Raw genomic sequence first — 26,655 nt, 5'->3', positions numbered from 1 at the left:
TAAACTTGCCTACAATTTTGAAAAGCAACGTGTTACAGATGAAAAAGTAGTGGTTTGAGGTGCTTGTAAAGTGTAAACTTCGACCTGAAGTCCCTTCGGCTTTAAGTCCCGTCGGCTTGTTGTCCTATCCTAGACCCTTTTGCACTATATTATACCGAGTTAATAACGAAAGGGCATTTCTCAGAAATAGCATCCTCAATATTTACACTCGAAATTACAGCTGTCTTAGACTATTTTGCGTTTATACTTCTTCATGGTTATGTACTCCAACAAAGCAAATGAGACTGCATAAAAATGATAAACGAACATACGCAGTTACAGCAGCATTTTTACCATTCATGTTACCATATCTGTGATTTGTAATTCCACATTTGGAGTTTAAGTTACAGTTACAGTTAGTTAATTTCTTCGGATTGCAACATTTATTCAGTCAATTTTAGATTATTTGTGTTTTATTACAAAAGTGCATACGCTATTTGCCTCTGCAGATTTAAACTACAAAAAATAAAGTTGATCACCATTCTGGAATAACAAACAAAACATTAGATTTTGATAACATATCTTTGCAATATGGCACACAGCAGCAGCCTCAGTGACTTCCAGGTAATCATTCCATGCCTTTGCATTGATTAATGTGTCATAACTGCTAAAAATAATTTTCATCATGTGAACAAGTTCAGGAACATCTAGATATTCTCGAGCCCCCTGGGGGGTTATCGTACCGAAATTGTTTTTATTATTATTCTTGTTGATAACTGAACTACGCCAAAAGTAGACAAGCCATGATGAAGACTTCCTAAAGAAGACAAATATACTATATTAACCAATCAGAATCGAGATAAGAGAACAAACGTACTTATTAATATATAATTAGTAATTGTTCTTATTGTTAACTTTTTTTAAAAAAAAACCTTGATTCTGATTGGTTAATAATTGTATTTGTCGATTATTGACGAGTCTAAAACAAAAATTGCCGACTTATTGACTGCATTCCATTTTTCCAACATCTGAGAATGCTTAATGCGGTTCAAATGCGGTTCCATGAACTAAAATAATTACAAAGTGAACTATAACAGTTTATAGAATCAAGCTTAACGCCTTTCTAAGATATTTCTGAGGATAAATGACCGCACAATAAAAAAATGTAGGCCAATAGTTTTTCATTTACACACAATTTTTTTTCGTCGTTTTTTCAAGTTTCAGAAAGAAAATAAAGAAAGAATATATTTCTCATTGTTAATGGTGAACATGCATATAACGAGAATTTAAACATGAAGCACCCGAAACAGTGAGGGAACAGTTGACGAACCCAAATGGGTCATAGAGCACTGCCCGTTTTATCAAATGAAATACGAAATTTGAGATCTTCAAAAAAAAGGAAAAATATATAAATCTGAAAACAAAAAAAATATATTCGGAAAGAAATACTGAAGTTTGAATAAACATAAAGCAGCAGATTTATGGCATTGTCTAGACATGTTAATGACATAAGGTCCAAGCTCTGCATCAATATTTAAAATGATTGTTCAATCGTAGTCGGTATAAAACCAATATAAATAAGAAAGTAGTTCAAATTCATCACTCATAATTTCTGAATTTCGCTAGTCGTTGACACCCCTATTCGGTTTTAAAAACAGAACTCGAACTTGTTCACTTTACGATTACTGCTTCCACTAATTGTGTCCCATCACTTGAAGCCGCTCTATCATCAGTAGAACTGATTGAGGTCTAAACGGTAATTAGACACCTAACTTAGCCCTTGCGGCAGTAACCAGCGAACAAGCCCAAGAGTGGTTTTCAAAACGCCGAAGACTCATTGAAAACCATATACATTTATATTTAGAAAAAACTTGAAACATGCAGGCACTCCACACCTGTCATTCTCCGGCATTTCCCTTAAATCCAAAAAAATGTCAACAATTAACAAACTTGATTAGCTCTTCATTGCATAATATAAACAAATCGAGAATTTCGTGGGCAATGCGTTGATTGAGCTTAGCTCCTCTGTAACTAATTGAAGCTCTTTGATCTTTGTTTTTGAAATTAGGGCTTTTCATTAGATTAAAAGTTGACCTTCTGGTCATATACAACCGTTTATCAAATAGAAAAAGCTCATTTAAAAAAGTTTCAGAGTCTAGTCCTGCTATTGATCGCAAAACAAATTTGGGGAGTTTATACGCATGAAGCTCCTAAACTATTAAAAACTTTTCATCATTAAAAACTTGTCGAATGCTTTCATTTTTTCTTATGAAAAAAAAGTCAAACTAAAAATTTTTTTGGGTCGAAAAAGGGGAAGTTTTTGTGTATGAAGTGCCACCATACACCAATTTTCCATATTGCAAAAAGGGCTAGATATTAGTGCCAAAATAATCATTTATAACAGTTTTGGGAACATAGTGACGCATTTTCGAAACAAAGCCACATTGTTTTCTAAGCTTAGATCGGGGGCGTTCAACAGTGCCGAAGTACAACAGTGCGGGAGAAGGCGAGAACAATTCAGAATAAATTAAATGCATTTTCTAACACTTTCTAAAGAGTGGGAAATTGCTGACGCTAATTACCAAAAAAAAACAATCCATTTTTGGCGCCAAAATGTCTGCAACAGCAAAATAAACAATTATTTTGGCGCCAAAATGTCTAAATTGCAATTTTAATCGCTCAAAATGATAAAATTGCACATAAGGTTGTAAAAATTGTCCGTTTTTTTTGCCACACTTAATATGTTTAAAGCTAATCAAATTTTTGGCCATGTTGAACTATTTTTTTTCGGCACTGTTGTTCTTCGGCACTTATACTGCCCATTTAGATCGCATGAAATTAATGTGAGAATTAAATGACAATTTTGCATCTACAAAAACACCAAGATATTTGCATGACCCTTCAATTTTCAAAGGAATGCTTCAAAATGAACTTTTGCTGCTTGGAACCACTGTTAAGAGACACACTTACTTGTACCGTTTTCTCCAAATTCGAAGAGAATTTATTCAAAATCAACCACTTATTTTTTGCTTCTAAGGCTTGATTGAAGCTCAAAACCAAGCAGTTTAGTCCAGTTGTGTTTGTGTCGTTGGCAAACTGAATAACTATGCTAATATTGCAGATTTTTGGAAGGTCATTTATATATTTAAGAAACATCAGAGGCCCCGAAATGGATCCCCGTGGGACACCACATTCCGGATTTTGCCCTGTTGATCGCGTTCCACCAATTTGGATAACTTGTTTGCGGTGATTCAAATAACATTTAAATCAAAGCAAACTTTTTCCACTGACAACATACATTCCTTACTTATGAAAAAGAATTGTGTCGAAAGCTTTTTTTAAAGCAAGAAAAACTGTTCTCTTGAGCGATTTAAATTTATCTAAGCGACATTTCTCTGTTACTTCGCGCTAGCATCAATAGCACTAAGTTTTTTTGGAATCCAAATTGTTTGATGTAAAGTAGTGAGTTTCTTTCAAGATAGCTGTACTTTTCGGTTGTAGAGTGCCCCTTCAAATAACTTACTCCAGCTTACAAGAAAATATATGGGTCAATAGTTACTGAAATTCAATTTCGATCCTGCTTTATATAAAAGATATACTACCGCTTGAGCCAGAGCGGTAGGAAAACATCCTGATTTAAAGGATAGTTCAATGAGATTTTTCAAGAGAACATTTGCGAATGAACTAGCTTTCGCAATTAGATTACTAATTCCAACTATTCCAGAAAATAGTTTGCTTTGTACCGCTGAAAGATTGACTTCAAATTCTGAACGCATGCAAAACTGATTGAATTTGAACGCATTTTTTGAGTTTGAACGCATGCAGAAACGAGGCTCAGAATAAAATTGATCGGTTTTTAACTTAACTATTTGATTACCTAAATGATTGCCAAAAGTAGAAAAAAGTCATCGAACTCATTTGCGATAGCTAGTTTGTCCCTAACAAAGTCGCCGTTTTTTACATTTACCGAAACTGTTGTTCTTCTTGATGTATTTGTTGTACCCTTTAAATCATTTAGTAATTTGTATACTTTCCTTGAGTCACCAATACATTTATCGAATTTATTAAACTAAAACCATTTTTTATATTTTTTATTTCAATTTCAACTTTACTCCTGGCAGATTCAAAACGAAATCTTGCTCCAACGTTATTTTTGTTTTTAGACCAAGCTTTATGAAGTCTGTTACGCTTGGATATTAAGTTTTTCATATGATTGCACAACCGTTTCGTTTAATGGTTTTTGATATTCCAAGCGGCGCATAACTATTTAAAACGTAATTGTATCTCGATTGAAAATCTTCAAACAAGTCATTAACTGAGAATGTGTTCTCGAACGATTTAATTTTTTGAAATGTGCATTAAAGCGAAATTGAAGTTTTCGTTTTGAGTTTTAGGCTTCAGAAAACTTGTATCACGATAAAAATTTGAAGGTTGTATTTGCGAGGTTGTGGTAATCCGATCTAAAATAATGCGCAAGTTGTCAGAGAAGGTTTAATCTTGAAGCGTATCACCATTGTTTTCTTTAACATCTTTCACAATCATGCCAATCATGTGGTCCAGGAGAGTATCACGTGCTTTTCCTTTTCGAGTTGGTTGTTTAAAGATCTGATCGAAGCCGTTGCCTTCTATAGAATCAATATACTCTGAAGAGAGGTTTTTACTTTTTAGGATATCAAAAATAAAATGACCGCATTTTTTGACTCGATAATTTTTGGCAGAAAGTGTGTCAAGAACGTTTTCAAACTTTTCTATAAAGCAAAACTTGTCGGTTTCAGATGGATTGTACACCATTATCCAGAAGAATTTTTGATTAATCCTAACCATAACTGTTAAACTTTCTTCAAGTTCCAATGGTAGTTCTTCGGGTACAGTTACTTTTTCTTTCAATTGTATCAACCCTCGTCCAGTACTTGCTCTTGACGTATTAATTAACTCATGATAACCTTTTGTTTTATAGCTGTGTTTGTCGTCATATTCAAATAATCATGTTTCGCTTAAGAAAATAATACCACGTGGTGACTCAAGGGAACTTACAACTGCTTCCAACTCATCATGCTGTTTACGTAACGATCGTACATTGATGTGGAATATTTTAGCAACTTTTGAAAATAAATTAGGGTTTTGGCAAGGAAATATTCTTGATAATGGTTGCTATTGCTTTACGAAGCAGCTTTCGATTTGATTTTTTGAGTATTTCAGCTTCATTCCTCCTTCATAGAGTCCTTGTACACAATGCATTGAATTGTCATCCTTGAATTCAAAAAATACTCCCTTCTCTTGTCCAAATAGATTCGAATCTGTAGTCTTGTTTCATAAGGTTGAAAAATTGAGTCGCGGGGCCGTTAGTTCTTTCGAAAACTTCGACTGAACTCATCGATTGAGATTGGTTCAAATTTCATTTTTTTTTGCAGAAGTTCTACTTTTGATACTCGTCTACAGAAGCGCACAATCATTAGTCGAGCATTCGAAATTCTCCCAGGTAACCTATGGGCAATTGAAATATCTGATTTTTCAACCAGCGCACCCATTTCACTAGCTTTGATTGCAGTCTTCAAAACTCCTTTGTCCACTATTGCCTGTGCTCTTAACTTCCGGTAATCCAACTATCCGCGCATTGTCCCGCCTATTATATTCTTCTAAATGTTCTGCTTCTGACACACTATTCAAATTACATTTTCTCGTCTCCATCTCTTTTGTTTCTATGGTCTTCTTTAACACAGACTCTTTAATATCCTGCAGTCCTTGATCAATTAAAGATTTGAAAACAACTGATAGTGATGTTTCCAATTTTTTGCTAATTTTTGGGGATTTTGCATCTCTAGTACTTTCACTATGGTCGATTTTATAGTCTCATTTAGACTGTTGTTTGCTTCAGATACTGATTGCAAATCTGGTCTGAAAAAGACACGCATTCGTTATGAAGAAGATTTAGGGATTGACGTCTGGTCTTGAAACCGTAGCTATGGAATACCATTGTTCGATTCTGAGACGCTCAACTCTTCTGGTCTCAATTCTTCTTTTGGATTTCCATTGGTCAGGTCAGTTTTTTTCCATCTACATCTCTGAAACTACAAGAAACACAACTATTAGCCTAATTTTTAAGATGACCTTTTTGTCAAAGTTGCATTCGATATTCGATTTTTCGGCACATAAAAGGATCAACTCGTGGTATAATCCATTTCCCTTGTTCGCTTCGAGTTAAAGAATTCCAGTTTTCATTCCGAAAACTGTCGTGTATTTTCCAAATTTCTCGTTTTTTAGAGTTTATTGCTGTTCTCTACAGAGCGTCTCAAACTCTTGTTGCTCGAATTGTGTAGAAATGATTCTGTACTTCTAGTTTGTCTTTTGTCAAAAAAGCCCTAATGTCTCGGTCAGATTTAGATTCTATCTTCGTCTTCGGGTCATTGCTTTTGAACCCAATCTTGAAGAATTCAATCAAAGTTCCTCGTCTTCTACGGTACTCAAGGGACGTACAAATAGTTTTTGCATTAACTGAAGATAGATTTCTTCATGCAAACCAAAAGTCTTCCTGGTTAATTTTCTTGTAGGGTTTCTATCAAATTTAGGCGTTTCTTCCTCGTGGGAACCATACTTGATTACACAGGTCAAGATGAGACCAAATGAGTTGTAAACTTTCAGAAAGACAGGTAATTGCATTCTAAAAAAGTCTTCTTGAAAGCGACAATGACATAGTTGTCTTTTCTTTCATTAGCGAAAATATGGTACTCAAACGAAAATTTACTGTCAATTACAACTCTTAGATCCTTTTCTCTTTCTACCTTCTCCAGTTTCTTCCCGTATTACCAATAACATCTTGCATTATGTTCAGATTTCACATGCGAGATAGTCATTTGGACTCACTTGTCGTTGTTGAGTTTTAGAAGGCTCTTGTTTGACCACTCTTCGAGATCGTCAAGATCTTCTTGCGCAGTTTTGACATGCATCCATGTCGTTACTCATCTCCTTGAAGTTTTGCGTCGTCCGCAGTTGACTGTAGTTTCTATTTAACTTAGACTGCTATAGAATCGATGCAGATTTGAACTAATACTGGTCCAAGAACCAAATCTTGCGGGATACCACCAGAAACAATTTTCCACACTGATTTTGTGTCGTTTATCACCACTCTTTGGCGTCTTTTGGTTAATAAGTCCACGATCCAGTTAGTTTTTTGCCTCTCATTCCATTCTAGTATAATACTCCTTTTAGTCTTCTATGTGAGACCGAAGTCGAATGCCTACTTTAGTGTTTTTGATAATTTAGTGTTTCTTATCAATAATTTGTTTTTGATAACATATATCTTTGAAATGGTACATAGCAGCAGCTGTATCGACTTCAAGTTATCACTCCAAGTCTTTGCATTCATTAATGTGTCATGAATGCTAAATTATGATTTCATAATGTGAACGAGTTTAGGAACACCTAGATATTCTCCAGACCCTGGGCGGTTATTGTACTTAATTGTGTTTTTCATTATTATTGTGTTTATAACTGAATTACGCAAAAAAGAGACAGATCATGAAGAAGAGGTCCTAAAGAAGACAAACATACTATATTAACCAATCAAAATCGAGATAAGAGAACAAATGCACGAAAAAACAATAAGTATTTGTGCCTATTGTGTACTTTAGTTCTTTAAATTTTGATTCTGATTGGTTAATATTTGTAATTGTCTATTTATTGACAAGTATGAAATCGAAATTACCGACTTATTGACTACATTCCATTTCTTTGACATATAAGAAAGTGGTTACATGTCAGTATTTAGACAGCCGCGTAATCATACTGGTCAGTATTTAGACAAATACTGTTTCAACCAATCAGAATAGAGACAAAGAAGAAATTATTAAATAATTATTATTTATTTTGGATTATTTATGTTTTTTCTCGATTCTGATTGGTTCATACAGTAATTGTCTAAATACTGACCAGTATGAATACGCGGCTGTCTAAATACTGGCTGCACTCCTAAGAAAGTGTATCGTGTCAAAGAACCCATGCTCAAATGCTGTTACGTGAACTTAAATAAGTACTAAAATGAACAAAATTAATTCATAGAAAGCTTAAATACTTTCCAACCCATTTCTGAAGATAAATGACCCCACAACAAAAAAAAATGTACGCAATTAGTTTTTCATTTATACACTAAGTTTTTTTTGTCTTCTTTGAAGTTCAGTTCATTGGTGGAAGTTTCATTCGAGATTCGATTTCTTTGGCATTTAAAATGACTAGCTTGTGGTATGTTCCTTTTACATTGTTCGTTCCGCGTTTAATAATTCCAGTTTTTTCTTCCGAAAGTTGTCGTTTATTTTGAATTTTTATGTTAATTTGGAGTTTATAACTGTTCTCGACAGAGCATCCCAGTCATTTGTTGCTCGAATTGTGTAGAATTGTTTCTGTATTTCTAGTTTGCCCTTCTTCAAAAAAATTGGTTGTCAATTATCCTGGTGTCTCGGTTAAATTTCAGATTTTTCTCTTGTCGCCTTCGGATCATAGCTGTTTTACCCGATCTTGAAAAGTTCAATCAATGTTCCTCGATCTGTACGGTACTCAATGGACGGTACAGCTGGTTCTTGCATTCGCTGATGATAGTTTTGTACATGCAATCCAAAAATCCTCCCCGTTGCTTTTCTTTTAAGGTTCTCTATAAATTTTAGGTGTTTTTTTTATCGTGGGTAGCATACTTGATTACACAGCTCAATATGAGACCAAATGAGTCCCTTGTACACATTCGAAAAGACAAGTAGTTTACATCTAAAAAGAGTCTTCTTGAAAACGGCAATGACCAGAGTTGTCTTTTCTTTTATTAAGGAAAATATGGTACTCAAAGGAAGCTTACCGTCAATTACAACTCCTAGATCTTTTTCTCCTGCCTCCTGCAGTTGCTTCCCGTATAACCAATAACATTTTGCATTATGGTCAGATTTCAATTGCGAGATGGTCATTTGGACTTCTTTGTCGTCGTTGAGTTGTAGGAAGCTGTTGTTCGACTACTCTTTGAGAGTATCAAGATCTTGTTGCACAGTTTTGACATCCATAATCGTTACTCATCTCCATGAAGTTTTGCTTCGTCCGCAGATAACTGTTGGTTCGATTTAATTTAGACTGTCATAGAGTCAATGCAGTTTAAAAATAATACCAGTCCAAGAACCGTCGTTTATCATCAGTCTTTGTCGTCTTTTAGAAAATACTTCTATGTGGGATCGATTCTAATGCCTCCTTGAATATCAAATAGATTATATCCGTTTTATTTTGACAGTCTGCTGTTTCTGTGAAGTCTTCCAGCTTTCTCAGAAATTGCGAATGTAGGTTCATTCCACCTCATTGCTCAGTTTGTCGGACAAAATTGTTGGAAATTTAATAGAACGCTTAGAAGTTGGACTGGAACTGGTCACTAACATTGTCACCAGCTTTTGGTTCGACTACTTGCAAGTCGAGAAGGACGTGGTTTAAAACTACGCATCAAGCAATGTTCGATCGAAGCCATTTCGGTTTCGTTATAAATTCTTTAATTTTGTTCCAAACTTATTATCTGACGAAATTAGCAAAAAAACAGGTCATGTAAGGTCAAAAAAATTCTCCGACCAATTTTGAGACAGCAAAATCGGGAATAAGTAAAATAATGGGAAAAATGTCAAATTGTTTTTTTGAAGAATTGTTTGTTTAGCAGAAAAAGTTTTCAGTTAAACGAATTTCGATGTTTTTCAGAAGTTTTTTCTAAATCACGCTGACTCCTTGCAAATACAATTTTGAGAATAAATGACTCTTTCAGGGTTGCATAAAAATCTGATGTAAATTCTCGATTGATTTAAATCCGAGTCACTCTTTGAATAGATCTTTTTCAGAAAATAGTTTTCAATAGATAAATTATTTTGTTCGTCATTTTTGGAACTGGTTCACCGCGAGATAATAGTCGAAGTTGAATGTCAATCGGGATTTGGCGACAAACCCTCTGTTGATCCAATTTTCGCACTTATTGGTATGTCCCAGATAACATCATTTTTTAGTTCATTAAAGGGCAGAAAAGGTAGGTGGAACAGCCGACTGGCTGTGAAAGGCAGGGCCAATTTTTTTTAAAAATGTTTCTCGCAATACTTTTCAGAAATTTTCGGGAAAAACACTCTGTGTAATGAAACCAACTTGCTACGGGGCTCGTAAAAAATTTTCAAGAGTTCCGGCATGATCCAAGTTTTGAAATCGATCATGAAGAGTTCCAGAATTTAAAAAAATACAAAGACACAGGCTTTTTTAAATAAATTTTGTACATAAAAGCTTAGCGAGTTTCTTTCTTTTCGTACGGAAAGCGGAGAGGAAAAGCAGTTTCTAATTTTCATCGGTCCCAAAAATTGTATAATTTTGTTAAATCTGCCGGGAGCACTTGATTAATCAATTTCCCAAAACACTTTTTGATCTCTCTAGAACTTTGCAAAGATTAACTTTTCTTCTTGATGAAATAGAAAAATTTGCGGTTCGAGGTTTAGCCCAAATTGTGCAAATTTTTTTTATTAATACTTTTGGGCATGGGGAGAAATAGTTTTTCTCGGGTTCGGTTCATTGTTCCGACGATTTAAAATGGGGAAGAACTTTTTATTCGGGTGTATTTTAGTTTTTTTCTTCATTTTTTCACATCCCCATCAATTACACTCCTCCCAAGCTCCAACCCTCTCGAAAAATATCCCCTTTTTTGAACAGGGATGTGTGGAGGTGGGGGCGGACGGCGGGGTCAGGGAGATTACCAGATCACCATCTTCTCAACCCCAACAATATATTACACCTAAGTTTTGTAGCCCTAATTTGTTTGTTTTCTTGGGAGGGGCAATGCGTGTAAGTATTGCCCCTCCCCAGCAAACAAACAAAATAGGTCTCAAAAATTGTATAATTTTGTTGAATCGGCCGGAAGCACTTGAATAATCAATTTCCCAAAACACTTTTTGATCTCTCTAGAACTTCGAGTCCTTGGCTAATTGCAAAGATTAACTTTTCTTCTTGATGAAATAGAAAAATTAGCTCTTCAAGGTTTAGCTCAAATTGTGCAAATTTTTTAAATTAATACTTTTGGGCATGGGGAGAAATAGTTATTCTCGGGTTCGGTTCATTGTTCCGACCATTGAAAATGGGGAAGAACTTTGTATTCGGGTGTATTTTAGTTTTTTTTCTTCAATTTTTCACATCCACATCAATTACACTCCTCCAAAGGTCCAACCCTCTCCAAAAATATCCCCTTTTTGAACAGGGATGTGTGGTGGTGGGGGCGGGCGGCAAGGTCAGGGAGATCACTAGATCACCATCTTCTTAACCCCAACAATTTATTACACCTAAGTTTTGTAGCCCTAATTTGTTTGTTTGCTTGGGAGGGGCAATGCGTGTAAGTATTGCCCCTCCCCAGCAAACAAACAAAGTAGGTCTCAAAAATTGTATAATTTTGTTGAATCGGCCGGAAGCACTTGAATAATCAATTTCCCAAAACACTTTTTGATCTCTCTAGAACTTCGAATCCTTGTCTAGATGCAAAGATTAACTTTTCTTCTTGATGAAATAGAAAAATTTGCTGTTCAAGGTTTAGCCCAAATTGTGCAAGTTTTTTTAATTAATACTTTTGGGCATGTGAGAAATAGTTTTTCTCGGGTTCGGTTCATTGTTCCGGCCATTGAAAATGGGGAAGAACTTTGTATTCGGGTGTATTTTAGTTTTTTTTCTTCATTTTTTCTCATCCCTATCTATTACACTCCTCCCAAGCTCCAACCCCCTCGAAAAATATCCCCTTTTTTGAACAGGGATGTGTGGAGGTGGGGGCGGGCGGCGGGGTCAGGGAGATTACCAGATCACCATCTTCTCAACCCCAACAATATTTTACACTTAAGTTTTGTAGCCCTAATTTCTTTGTTTGCTTGGGAGGGGCAATGTGTGTAAACATTGCCCCTCCCCAGCAAACAAACAAATTAGGGCTACAAAATTTAGGTGTAATGTAATTGTTGGGGTTGAGAAGATGGTGATTTAGTAATCTCCTTGACCCCGCCGCCCGCCCCTCCTCCACGCAACCCTGTTCAGGCTAAGTTGGAGGAGAAAAAAAAGGAATAATGGTGGGTCTAACTGTGGGATGATTGGGGGGAGGGAGAGGGTACTTTAAATAGGAAAACAACGAGAAAAAAATTGTGTTTATTAGTATTTGTTGGTTGTGTGTTTCAAATATGGAATCTTTTTAATTACTTTCCCTCCCTTAGTAAAGAATACCCCCTAAAAAAATCAACGGTTAAGAATGAGGTTTTTATACCTGGTAACAAATACCCCCTTTTACAAAAGGGGGAAATCGTTAAAGAGACCCAAAATATGAATATGGTTACTGCAATAATCAACAACTATGAAGGAAAAACAAGAAACAAAAAAATTGGCTATCTGGGATTTTTTTTTTTCGGCTATCCGAGAACAAATTTATTTCGCGGCTATCCCGGAATGAACTTGTTTTTCGGCTATCCGGGTATTCATCTCCGTGACACACCGCCGACCTAACCTTGAGGCGGCAGATAGAGACGAGTTCCCGTCATGTTGGTAATGTTTTTAGGTAAAATTGAGAGCTAATCGGGCCGGGCAACTCACCGGAGTTGTACTGTAGACTTATAATATTGAATTTTTTTTCGATATTTATAAAAAAAATAATAATAACTCCCGAAAAGTAGTTTTTCTCCACTTCTTGGAGATTTTAAATATCTGTAGTCAATTATTTAACGATAGTTGTATGTGAGGTTTTTGCTATATTTGAGATTTTGTTTTGCTATCGTTGATTCTACTTTTCTGTCTGCGTTAATTCTCTCGACCAATCAGAGTTGAGATTAAAACTTGTCTGCTTTAGAATTCAATTTGTCTACTTTTATTACCGGCATTAGAAAAAGGTTGTCTAAATTTGACCTAACTGCAATGAAATTATTGTTCCGATTTTCGTTTCGAAAATAACGGAATATTTGTGTTCGGGGTGTTTTTTTTTACTTCAGGCAAAGTTCAACTTTTTTACCAGTCATTTTTGACGGATTTTTTTTTCATACCATTCAAAAGGTATTGCTGTCCTGAGCTTAATTTTGAAAAAATATATATTTTCACTTGTGATCATTTTCCGTAAAGTTGTGTGGGTTTAAAGATTGACATTTTGGCCGATTTGGGAAGTTAACGTGCGATATATTTCTCTAATAATGCGTAAGCGGAGATTTAATCCTTCTTAGAAATCGTTCCTAATGGTTGAAGGAAGCTTATGGCTCTTTTCCAGTCCTCCTTTAAAAATACCGAGTTTTATGTTTGTTTTACGTGTTATTATGGCTAAATGCGTGATGTTACACTGTAAAGTATGAAGAACAAATCTGTTCAGAGTCGTCGATTTGTTCATCACGCCAAGTTTCATTGCATCATGACAACGTTAAATAGTATGGCAAGCATTTTTTCAAAAAAAAATTCACATCAGTTTTTTTTGTCACCACTCTGTTCAACTGTTCTCAAAAAGCCGCAGAAATGGGTATAATTTTTTTTCTATTGTTTTTCGAAAATGTATGAAAATGGTATGACAAGCATTTTCTCCATACACTTGATGTATGGAATTGTATGATAATGATTTTTGTTGTATGGAATTGTATGATAAGCAGTTTCGGTGTATTGAGTTCAACCCGGGTAGTAGCTATTAATTTTGAAAATTAATTTTGTATAATGTATGCACTTCAAACAAACGCGAACACAAAATTGGTTGTCACAATTTTTATGCTGGATTGCATTTGAATGCTGATAGTAACCTCAACTAACGTATTTTTTGATCAATTTTCTCTATATAAATCTAAAAGGTATTCTCAAAGTCATATTTCCTCCCCCCTAAATCAATTGGGTGGTTTATCCCTGATATCTTTTATGGGATGAAAATTGGGATTTCTATTCTATTTTCGACCCCTGTTGCAAAAAGGGGAGATACCGCTTCTAAGTGCAAATTTCACATAAGCCTAACAGTTGAATTATATCATTTTGCAAATATCTGGTAAATGAGCGGTAAATGTTGCTTATTATTCGAGAAGAACTATTTTCAATTTCTGTTAAATCTGTAGATAATTTCAAGTAATTTCCGACCTGATGATTACGTGAATTCATCTATCAAACGATTGGAAAAAGCGGTAAAAAATGAACTTTCCATGCATAAAACAATGGATAAGAAAAAAACGAAGCAGAAAACTCCGAATGAAACAAAGATAGCAGGTTACTGTGCATCTAGGACCGAATGTTCCGACCACAGTCTTAAAAAAAGCAAAAATGTTTTCTCAAATTGGTGTCGGTTTTTTTCTGCATGTTGTGATTAAAAAAATCTGAGCGAAAAAATAGAATTTAGGCATATTTGAGAGTCATATTAAAATAGGTCAATGGGAAAACAGTTTTTAAGGAAAAAGATTACAAAAACAAGAAAAAAAATTCAAAAATTTTTTTAAGATTAGAATTTTTTTGAATTTTCAAGTTTTTCATTCATAAAATTGCGCTTAAAACTACAAAAACTACCTTTACTTGAGTAAAACTAAGTTTTCGCGGCTCAAATTAAATTTAAATAAGCTATTGCAAATAATAACTAGCTTACTAATTAGCTCGAAATTAGACCAAAAATCAAAAATTTCAAACCGGTTTTTCTCGACACTGAAATTTTTTTTAATATGGTTCAAATCACGACTAAAATGTTTTCAGTATGATATAATATCACTCAGACTTGTCCGGTGATTATATGTGGTAGCTGGTTTTGCGTGGAAAAAAAAACTAAAACACACCCGAATACAAAGTTACTCCCCATTTTCAATGGTCGGAACCCGGAACAATAAACTTTTGCGCGGTTGAGGTGTAACCTACAGCTTCTTACAAATCCACAGAAAGCCGTTTTAGAATTTTTGAATGCTTTAAAATTTATTGCCATCTTCGGGTCTAAATTTTGAAACAAATTGAAAGAAACTTTGTTCTGTTTTTTGCAATGTTTCCTATGGTCGATTGGAAACAAATTTTTTTCGGTCGTTAGGAAATAAATTTTTGATTGGAGACAATTTTTTTCTTGATTTTCTTGCAACGTTTACTATGGTCGATTAGAAACAATTTTTTTTCGGTCGTTTGGAAATAATTTTTTATTTTTGGAGATAATTTTTTTTCTTGATTTTTTTGCAATGTTTACTATGCTCGGTTGGAAACAAGTTTTTTTCGGTCGTTTGGAAATAAGTTTTTGTTCGGAGACAATTTTTTCTTGATTTGCATTGCAATGTTTAGTATGGTCGACTGGAAACAATTTTTTTTGGTCGTTTGGAAATAAATTTTTGTTTGGAGACAATTTTTTTTCTGTCTTCAATTTTTTTGCAATGTTTAATATGGTTTGAAGACAATATTTTTTCTTAATTTTGCGATTTTAACTATTGTCGATTGGAAACAATTTTTTTTTCGGTCGTTTGGAAAAAAATTTTTGTTTGGAGACAATTTTTTTCTTGATTTTTTGCAACGTTAATATGGTCGATTGGAAACAAACATTTTTCGGTCGTTTGGAAATAAATTTCTATTTTTGGATATAATTTTTTTTTCTTGATTTGTTTGCAATGTTTACTATGATCGATTGGAAATAAGTTTTTTTCGGCCGTTTGGAAATAAGTTTTTGTTCGGAGACAATTTTCTTCTTGGTTTTTATTGCAACGTTTACTTTGGTCGACTGGAAACAATTTTTTTTGGTCGTTTGGAAATAAATTTTTGTTTGGAGACAGTTTTTTTCTGTCTTAGATTTTTTTGCAATGTTTAATATGGTTTGAAGACAATATTTTTTCTTAATTTTGCAAATTTTACTATGGTCGATTGGAGAAAAACTTTTTTCGGTCATTTGGAAATAAATTTCTATTTTTGGAGACAATTTTTTTCTTGATTTTTTGCAACGTTAATATGGTCGATTGGAAACAAACATTTTTCGGTCGTTTGGAAATAAATTTCTATTTTTGGATATAATTTTTTTTCTTGATTTTTTTGCAATGTTTACTATGATCGATTGGAAACAAGTTTTTTTCGGCCGTTTGGAAATAAATTTCTATTTTTGGATATAATTTTTTTTCTTGATTTTTTTGCAATGTTTACTATGATCGATTGGAAACAAGTTTTTTTCGGCCGTTTGGAAATAAGTTTTTGTTCGGAGACAGTTTTCTTCTTGATTTTTATTGCAATGTTTACTATGGTGGATTGGAAACCATTTTTTTTCGGTCGTTTGGAAATAAATTTTTGTTTTGAGACAATTTTTTTCTTGAGTTTCTTGCAATGTTTACTATCGTCGGAACATTCTGTGCTCCTTGCCCAGAAAATGGCTACTGTTTCCATTTTCATTTTTCGGAGTTTTGCAAGTACACAATTTTTTCTAATATTTTCAAGACTTCGGGGCCTTATATTATGGCTCTTCTGTACTTTTGGAGACAAAAAAAATTTGTTAGGAACAAAATAGTCTCATTTGAAGTCCTCTATTGGACACAAATTCATTCTTAGGGCGTGCAGAATCCTCCACAAGCCAGGCGGTTTCAAAGCAATCATAGCAGAAACAATCGACGGAACCCCGCAACTTCTATCGATCAACAGAGAAGAGAACTGCCAATAACGGAACGCAAGGCCGCAATTTTGGACACAATTCTTAAAAACCAGGTGGTGGTGTTACGGGGGGAAACTGGAAGTGGCAAAAGCACTCAACTCCCCCAGTATTTAGTGGATGACTTAGGGTGCCTGAAGGTCGCGTGCACACAGCCTCGTCGGGTGGCTGCCAAATCCTTGGCGAAGCGGGTCGCCCAAGAGGTGAGATTCAAAAAGAATATTTTGTTCTATTCAAAAGCATGTTTAATCCGAACAACATTGAGCTCAACAATCACCAGGATTTATTTAATGTATTGAAGCTTGCTTGTCTCACGTGACTATGAATCTCAATGGTTTTTATTAGTAAAAGGCTTGTTTTTTTGAAAAAAAAAATTGTTTTGAAAAATGACATGTAATTTAATAATTCATGCAAAAAAAAACATCTGTGATGTCTTTTGTTTTGTATCAAATTTTATTCAACTCGAGTTTTCAAACACTCAAGTTCTAAGTGAAAACTTTTTAAATCATAAAGAGCTATTGATGATAAACTATATTTTGACAGGTTGGATCACCTCTTGGTACCAAGGTCGGCTATCAAATCCGACACGACAAGAAAGGTGACGACAGCACTCAAATCATGTTCATGACCGACGGCATTTTTCTACTCGAATGTCTCAAAGAAGACAATCTGCGAGACTATTCGGCTATTATTCTTGACGAAGTGCATGAACGAACTCTGAACATGGACACCATTTTTGGACTCGTCAAACAAGCTCTGAAAAAACGAACGGATCTCAAGGTCATTGTGACTTCCGCCACTATGGATTCCGGAAAGTTTGCAGAGTATTTCGACAACGCTCCTTCGTACGAAATTCCAGGTAGACAGTACGATGTTCAGGTTTCTTACCTCGACCAGGATGTAATTCTCCGAAGCATGACTCACCAAGTTGTCCAGAAGGTGGTTGGAATCCACTGGGGAAACGATCCTGGAGATATTCTGGCGTTCATGACTGGAAAAGAGGAAATCGAAGACGCTGCAGAAGAAATACAGCAAGTGCTGCTCGGCTCACCAGCAACAGGTTTCTATAAACTATCTTAAATCGTCATTTCTTTCATGAAGAATGATGCGCGTAGAAGTTTCAGCATGAGCTTTTGGTTGAGTGCGATTTTGCTCATTTCATAAATTTGCTGAATTCAACATGTACTCAATCTATTGACCCGATAGCCTTTTTTCCTCGGAAATCGACCTGTTCGTCGGCCTATAACAATCTCTAAAAGTTTGAAAATCCACCCTTGCGGGACTGCACAAAAATATTTTCACCAATTTTTCAAAAAGGTAGTTTTAGTCATACTGCAGAGGCCTCCATGCGTTTTATTGTGTTGATCTTTTGAATCAAGGGCTGAACAACAATATCTTTTTGTTTTGGATCTCATTTTTGTATATATAAGCAATCATCTTGTGATAATGTTTTTCTAGGCATGAATTACGTGATTATACAGCTGCACCGAGCAGTTGATCGAAATGATAATGATCTTCTTTTTGAGCCTCCCTCGCCTCAAAGAAGAAAAATCATTCTTGCCACCAACATAGCCGAGACTTCAATCACAATCGATGGTGTCAAATACGTGGTCGACTGCGGGTACGTCAAACAGAAAAAATACGACCCCCGGACCAAAACAGACAGTCTGACTCCTGTTAAAATATCCAAAGCTCAAGCTAATCAGCGAAAAGGTCGAGCCGGTCGAACACAACCAGGCGAGTGTCATCGACTTTATAGGAAAACGACCTATGAGGGATTTGACGAAATAAACGTTCCAGAAATTATGCGGGTTCAGCTAAGCCAAGTAGTCTTGCTTCTGAAATCGATAGGTATTTCAGACGTGCAGCGGTTTGATTTCATGGATAAACCAAATCTTGATTCAATCCGCGAAGCTGAGGCAGTTTTGGCACAACTGGAAGCGCTTGACCAGTCTGGAAACATAACTTCAATTGGGAGACGGATGATTGAGATACCTTTGGAGCCGCAACTAGCAAAGATTCTTCTAACGTCCATTGACCTTGAATGTTCTAAAGAGGTGATCATCATTCTAGCCATGATCAATAACTTCAGTCAGAATTTATTCTATCGTCCCAGAAAATTCCAGAAACAAGCTGACGCAGCAAAGAAGGCTTTGAGCCAGGCTGAAGGCAGGGCTGCGCCGTTAACACATTTTAATTGAAGCGTTTTTGCAACCGTCTATTTATGCTGCTCAAGTTGTTTTTTGATAACTTCTAGTTTTGCAATTTCGATAATTTTCAGCATTTTTATACGTTTTTTCCGTATTTTTGAATTGACTTGGTTAGATAACCTTGGTTATCCTTGTATAGATATTACCAGTTATCCGACTATCATAATTTTGGTTTTGACCATATTTAATGCGCAACCCTGTCTGAAAGGCGACATGCTGACCTACTACGAGGTTTTCAAACAGTGGTTCAACAACGACTGTGACCCCCAATGGAGCAGGCGCAACTTCGTGAATCAACAAGCCCTCGAGGAGGCTCTAGAAGTAGAAAAGAACCTACAGTATGTAGTCAGAAAAACGCACGGTGAAATCCGATCTTGTGGAAACGACCGCACTAAAGTGCAACAAGCTGTTCTCAGCGGGTTCTTCATGAACCGGGCTAAACTTATTCAGCATTCGAAAAAAGGAAACCTTTACCGTCGTACAAATAGTGACCTTGAGTCGGCGTATATCTCGCGCAAATCGAGTCTGTTCACATGTCCGCCCCAGTGGGTCATATTCCAGGATATGTTGACGTTATGTAACGGTAACCAGATGTGCAATGTAACGGCCGTCCAACCAGAGTGGCTGGCGAAGTATGATTTACTGTGAAAGAGGTCTTCAACAAAAAACTTTTAACCCCCCGCCTCACCACACCCCACCCCGAATTGCATTTTTTTCTTCAAATTAAACTTTTTTTCTACTATTCCTAACTGCCTTGAAAATTGGTATATGAGTTAGTATCCCATTTCAAACACACTCTTCATGCATAGCTTCGTAAAATCAACGATTACTGAGTAAAATTCATTCGTATGTCATGTGGGGTGGGTAAAGAAAAATTGTTCAACTCGAGAAAAATGATTGAAAAATTGTTGTCCCACTATATTAATTAACTTGACATTCGAGTGAAATTTGTATTTAAATTTTTTTCATTGTTTTTGGTTTCTTTTCAAACGTGTTTAAGTTCACTTTGACCAGTTGTGCAGTTAAATGGTAGCCTTTTTTCTATTTGTTTTGTCGAAGGTGTTTTACCTCCTGGTCAGGTGCTTACCTCAGTTTCGACAATTAAGATCGGTTTGTGATTGCAAAAACTAGGCAAGTCACCATGCGGAAAAAGATTAGAAAATTTTGAATGTTTCTGTTTTGTATTCTGTCAATTAGTGATTGTCCATAATTTTTTTAGAAGTTAAGAACTGTAAATAACCTCATTTGTAGTTAGCTTGACCGATTATGGATGAATAACAACTTTTTCGGAGATGTTTTTAAGTTTTTCTCAAATTATGAATAAAAGCCGACCATAACTATTGCAACCAATTCAAAACAAGTATTGTTTATATCAAATCATATTCTTAAATAATTACCTCTGTAAAAAGACTTAGAACTAACCAATCATGATCCATGACTAAAACTTACCAAAAATTGTTGGGCTGAAACTATTTATAGTTTCAGCCAGAGAAAAATAAATTTAACTTAGCAAGCAGTTGCTCTTTCTTGATTCTAAACCTCGCAAAAATACCAGTATATACTAGATCTATTGAGACTATGAGATATAAGAGAAAGATTAGGATCGGTATTAGACTAAGAAGTTGCATCAACCTATTCGGCCAAAAATAAGATAGCGTGATGAGCAAACGGTGTAATTTATCCGAAATTACTCTATGAGAAAATCACGCCGGACTTGAACTGACTATGGTGTTTAAACTTAGTTAACGCTATGTAAAAAAAAGACTTCCAAAAACATGCTGCTCATTGTAATTTGCAGTTAAACAAAAACTGAATTTAGTACGATAAGCACAATTTTAACTTTCGGAGAAATTGGCAGAAGAATTGTGTTCGGTTCTGGTTTTTTCTGCAAAAAAAATTGGAATCAATTTCGCACATTTATTAGGGTTTCAGGTTACGAGCATTCTGACCAACTTTGGTTTTATCAGTTTTTCTATTAACAACGGTAAGTCTGGCTCACTCAGAAACCATTTCTAATTGAAGCTTTTTTTTCAATTGAAGCGTGACTACATGAAAATTTAAACACTCTGAATCTAAAATGCTTGCAGGAAGAATATTTGCCGAAAAACAAATCAAAACAAATTTTTGTCTTCAAATTTACAAAAAAAAATACTTAAGATTCTGAAATAGGCAGTCTTAACATTTAGTGTTGTGTTAGTATTTAGTTTTCAAAATGCAGTTGTTATTATTTTTTAAATTTCTGCCTGTTGCCAAGTTTGTGCTTTCTGTGAATTGATTTAAATAGTCATATGAGGAACTGTTCTCAAAAATTTGCCAAGAAAAGTCTTCAGAATGTCTGATAACTTTACTATAATAATAAGCTTGATTCAAAAAAAATTGATACAAAAATTTTTTGGTGGGAATGTCAATTTCACATGCATCATTTGGTGTCAAGTAACGCCTTATTTTTACAAACTCCATTGGAAAGATTTGATGACTCCACTACAAGTTTAAAAAAAATAGAACTGGAGAAATAGCTCAAACTAATCATTCTAAATCTGCCAACAATCGTAGATTACAGTGCTGCCTTTTCCTGGCGTTATTTTCAAATGCAAAACTGAAGAGTAGATAAGACATGGATGTTTTTCTCATAATTACTGGATACAGGATTTTACTGGATCATACGAGTAAGCTGAGAAAGCAAGAACTAGATTTTGAACAACAAACGGAACTATTCAATGACAGAAATGAGGATCGGTGGCAAAAAACAGCACTGTTTTATGGTAGTAATATTATTACAAAAATTTGACTTTTGTTTTTGATTGAAACTAATCGACCAAAATCAAAAACTCTCTGTCAATTTAAGTCTGATATACAGCGATGATTAAAATGGACAAAATAAAATTTGAACCTTCAAAGGCAGTTCTCAAATTGGCTTAGGATGAAGCATTACTTCACCAGAATTAATATGGTGAATTTTTAAAAGAAAAAACCGCAAACAGAATTTTACACCAAAAAGGGGTCATTTTGACTTTTAAGTTATTCAAAATTAGGCTGAAGTACTAAGTTATTTGAACAGAAAGTTAAATTTTATAAAATCATATTACACAGCCCAAGAAAGTTATAGCAAAATGAAATCTACAAAAGTCTATTAAAGAGAATATAATTTTGACTGGTATCCAAAAAAGAACACATTTGTTATCGAATTTCAAAATCTTTGCTTTGAAACCTTTTGCGCAAAGTTTTGGAGATTTCACTCTCCTTTTTTTGTTGGGTTGAGTTATAGGATTTTTTTATTATCTTATTCATCACCATTGATTAACTGAAAAAAGTAAAAATGAACCCTTTTTGGGGTAAACAATTGAGTGTGAATTTCAAAAAAAAAACGCATCAAAATTGAGAAAAAGTTTTAATTCTGGTGAAAATAAAAGCTACTTTTTTCTCTTCACTGTATCATCCTAACCCAATTTTCGAAAAACGCCTTTGACGTTTCAAACTTTGTTTGTTTTGACTGAATATTCTAAACTACCACTGTACTGCTGAAAAATCACTGAAACTTACAAGATCATTTAGATTGTTTCAAAAATTTCTGTGTGAACTCATCTTGTGGAAATATTTAACGTTGCTTTTTTCAAATTTTGGCATAAAAGCTTGCTTAAAGTTGCCATACGTTAAATTATGTCAGTTTTCGCACTGACAAAAAGGTTTTAAATTGATTCAAATTGATTTTGGTTTGATTTAAATCAATCCAAATCGATTAACAATGTACATTTACGAACTGTAATGGATTTTCAATCGAATTTAATCAATCTTTCCTGAAAACTTTGAATCGATTCAAGTGACTAAAAAGTCTATTTATATCGGTTTGGATTTTTCGACTCCCAAAATATCATCAGAATATTACTTAATTCCACCCGAATCTTACTAAGTTAAATCAATTTAAACAAACCCATAAGCAGATTGATTTTAGTGTCTAAAAGTCTTTTTCAAACGATTTAAATCATTTTTTGCTTATATTAAGAAACCATGCTATTCCTCGATTTTTCAAATAAAAGCACACATGCCAGATAAATTGAAATCAAACCATTTAACAAATCATGAAAAAGTTCAAAATATATCAAATTTTGAGCTCAAAAACAAAGCTCAAACTTTTTTTCATTCTTTTTTTTTTTTCAAAAAAAAATATATTCTCCTCTTATATTAAATATGGTATTTCTACATTCCCTGTGATTTAACTCAATCGAGTTGAAGATTTTTTTTCGAAATAACTGGTAACTTAGGCCATAGCTATGGTTCGAAAGTTCAATAAACTTTACCCTTTTCGACTTTGATGACAAATTTCAAAGGATGGACACAAAATTGGTTTTCAAATTGTAACTGGGTCTGTTAGTCTATAACCGATTACCATTCACCCTAGTCTGTATGATAACAGCGTTTTTTCAAAGTCTTGTTAACTAAAGTTTTTGTGCTGAAACCAATATGGTCCAAAAAATAATAGATATTTTTAAATTTGTAATCAAAAAAATACTTCTAACTCTAAGTTAATAAGATAATGTATTTCCAGAAACCAAGTCTCCTCTCTCAATTACACAGTTCTGAAGTTTTGTTCGGAATAATGGCTTTGATCTATTGAGTTGTAGAGACATTTCAATTAATTTATTATCGTGTAACATTTTTGTGAATGTATGTCTAAGTCTAATCTTTTTTTGGTTAGTTCTCAGCTATTTTTTTCCTCAAGGTCTTATTCGAGACTTATGGTCGCACCAGATGAGTTGGGATGTTTCTCTAACTCATAGAGTAATTTCAGATAGAGTACACCCTCTGCTCGTCACGTTATCTTATTTTCGGCCGGATAGATTCGTGCAACTTCTTAGTCTAATACCGGTCTCAATCTTACTCTTATATCTCTTAGTCTCAATAGATTTAGAGTATACTGGTTTGTTACGAGTCGGTCTTTTGGAAAAAGCAACTAAGTTGTAAGTTAAATTCAGAATGCTCTGGTGCTGAAAATACAAATAATTTCAGCACTTACAAATAAGTGGGTTGTTAGTTAGATGGAGTGTGATTGGTTAGTCTTTAATATTTTATAGGGATAAATTATCTAATTTATAAACCAACAAAAATATATAGTTTGGATCAGGTTCCATATTTATGCTGCTCTAGCTGATTTTTGATAACTTCTAGTTTTGCAATTTCGATAGTTTTCAGCTTTTTTATAAGTTTTTTTTCCCTATTTTTGAATTGACTTGGTTAGAAAACCTTGGTTATCCTTGTATGGATATTACCAGTTATCCGACTATCATAATTTTGATTTTTGACCATATTTAATGCGCAGCCCTGTCTGAAAGGCGACATGCTGACCTACTACGAGGTTTTCAAACAGTGGTTCAACAACGACTGTGACCCCCAATGGAGCAAGCGCAACTTCGTGAATCAACAAGCCCTCGAGGAGGCTCTAGAAAGAAGAACTTACAGCATGTAGTCAGAACAACGCACGGTGAAATCCGATCTTGTGGAAACGACCGCACTAAAGTGCAACAAGCTGTTCTCAGCGGGTTCTTCATGAATCGGGCTGAACTTATTCAGCATTCGAAAAAAGTAAACCTTTACCGTCGTACAAATAGTGACCTTGAGTCGGCGTATATCTCGCGCAAATCGATTTTGTTCACATGTCCGCCCCAATGGGTCATATTCCAGGATATGTTGACGTTATATAACGGTAACCAGATGCGCAATGTAACAGCCGAAAAACCAGAGTGGCTGGCGAAGTATGAGTTACTGTGAAAAACGCCTTCAACAAAAAACTTTTAACCCCCCACCCCACCCCGAACTGCAATTTTTTTTCTTCAAAATAAAATTTTTTCTACTATTCCTAACTGCCTTGAAAATTGGTATATGAGTTAGTATCCCATTTCAAACACACTCTTCTTGCATAGCTTCGTAAAATCAACGATTACTGAGTAAAATTCATTCGTATGTCATGTGGGGTGGGTAAAATGTGAAAAACTGAATTAGCCCAAAATGATTGAAAAAATGTTGTCCCACTATATTGATTAACTTGACCTTCGAGTGAAATTTGTATTTAAATTTTTTTCATTGTTTTTGGTTTCTTTTGAAACGTGTTGAAGTTCACTTTGACCAGTTGTGCAGTTAAATGGTAGCCTCTTTTCTATTTGTTTTGTCGAAGGTGTTTTACTTCCTGGTCAGGTGCTTACCTTAGTTTCGACAATTAAGATCGATTTGTGATTACAAAAACTAGGCAAGTCACCATGCGGAAGAAGATTAGAAAATTTTGAATTTTTCTGTTCTGTAATTTGTCAATTAGTGATTGTCCATAATTGTTTAGAAGTTAAGAACTGTAAACAACCTCATTTGTAGTTAGTTTGACCGATTATGGATGAATAACAATTTTTTCGGAGATGTTTTTTTGAAATTTTTCTCAAATTATGAATAAAAGCCGACCATGACTATTGCAACCAATTCAAAACAAGTATTGTTTATATCAAATCATATTCTTGATAATTACCTCTGTTTAAAGACTTAGAACTAAACAATCATGATCCATGACTAAAACTTACAAAAAATTGTTAGGCTGAAACTATTTATAGTTTCAGCCAGAGCAAAATAAATTTAACTTAGCAAGCAGTTGCTCTTTCTTGATTCTAAACCTCGCAAAAATACCAGTATATACTAGATCTATTGAGACTATGAGATATAAGAGAAAGATTAGGATCGGTATTAGACTAAGAAGTTGCATCAACCTATCCGGTCAAAAATAAGATAGCGTGATGAGCAAACGGTGTAATTTATCCAAAATTACTCTTTGAGAAAACCACCCCGGACTTGAACTGACTATGGTGTTCAAACTTAGTTAACGCTATGTAAAAAAAAGACTTCCAAAAACTTGCTGCTCAATGTAATTTGCAGTTAAACAAAAACTGAATTTAGTACGATAAGCACAATTTTAACTTTCGGAGAAATTGGCAGAAGCATTGTGTTCGGTTCTGGTTTTTTCAGCAAAAACATTTGGTATCATTTTCGCACGTTTATTAGGGTATCAGGTTACGAACATTTTGACCAAATTTGGTTTTTTCAAATTTTCTATTTACACGTAGCTTAAGCGGTAAGTCTGGCTCACTCAGAAACCATTTCTAAATGAAGCATTTTTTTTCAATTGAGGCGTAACTACATGAAAATTAAATCACTCTGCATCTAAAACTGTATGCAGCAGGAATATTTGCCGGAAAATAAATCAAAACTAATTTTTTTTTCAGTTTTTCCAAAAAAAATACTCAAGATTCTATAACAGGCACAACAATTAGTCATGTGTTAGTTTTTAGTTTTCAAAATTCAGTTGTTATTTTTTCTCTTAGAAAGTCTGCCTTTTGCCAAGTTTGTACTTTCTGTGACTTGGCTTAGATAGTCATTTGAGGAACTGTTCTCAAAAACTTGCCCAGAAAATTCTTCCGAATGTCTGATAATTTTAATCTGTTAATGAGTTTAATATAAAAAAAATTGATAAATTAAAAAATTCTATATTTTTTCAATACTTGATGCAAATGTCAACTTCACATGAAACATTTGGTGTCAAGTAACGCCTTATTTGTTCAAACTCCATTGGATGGTTTTCTGAGTCTTATTGGTTTGATGACTACACTAACAATTTGAAAAATGGAACTGGAAAAATAGCTCAAACTAATCATTCTAAACCGGCCAACAATCGTAGAATACAGTAATGCCTTTTCTTGGGGTTATGTTCAAATGCAAAACTGAAGAGTAGATAAGACATGGAAGTTTTCCTTAAAATTATTGATTACGAGTAAGCTGGTCAAGCAGAAACTAATATTTAAACAATAAAAGGAACCATTTGAGTTATGACCTTAGTGGTTAACT

General features: G+C 34.5%; 1 protein-coding gene across 1 annotated transcript; it reads left to right on the top strand.

Annotated features, from left to right (window-relative positions):
- The first annotated feature begins 278 nt into the window (after positions 1–278).
- LOC134839696 (putative pre-mRNA-splicing factor ATP-dependent RNA helicase PRP1) lies at positions 279–24,244 on the top strand. The gene is made up of 6 exons (XM_063855318.1): positions 279–603; positions 16,477–16,776; positions 17,117–17,633; positions 18,032–18,742; positions 18,992–19,410; positions 24,098–24,244. Exons 1-6 carry the CDS (start codon positions 571–573, stop codon positions 24,242–24,244), a joined length of 2,127 nt encoding a protein of 708 aa, XP_063711388.1. The 5' UTR covers positions 279–570.
- The last annotated feature ends 2,411 nt before the right edge of the window (positions 24,245–26,655 follow it).

This window comes from Symsagittifera roscoffensis, chromosome 2 (genome assembly GCF_963678635.1).
Source record: "Symsagittifera roscoffensis chromosome 2, txSymRosc1.1, whole genome shotgun sequence".
Lineage (NCBI taxonomy): Eukaryota > Metazoa > Xenacoelomorpha > Acoela > Convolutidae > Symsagittifera > Symsagittifera roscoffensis.
This window is presented reverse-complemented; position numbering and strand designations above follow the sequence as displayed.

Coding starts and splice junctions, on each gene's coding strand:
- LOC134839696 (XM_063855318.1), top strand. CDS start 571: ATGGCACACAGCAGCAGCCTCAGTGACTTCCAG. Junction 16,777..17,116: donor CGAAGCGGGTCGCCCAAGAG/GTGAGATTCAAA, acceptor ATATTTTGACAG/GTTGGATCACCTCTTGGTAC. Junction 19,411..24,097: donor CCGTCCAACCAGAGTGGCTG/GCGAAGTATGAT, acceptor TTTAATGCGCAG/CCCTGTCTGAAAGGCGACAT.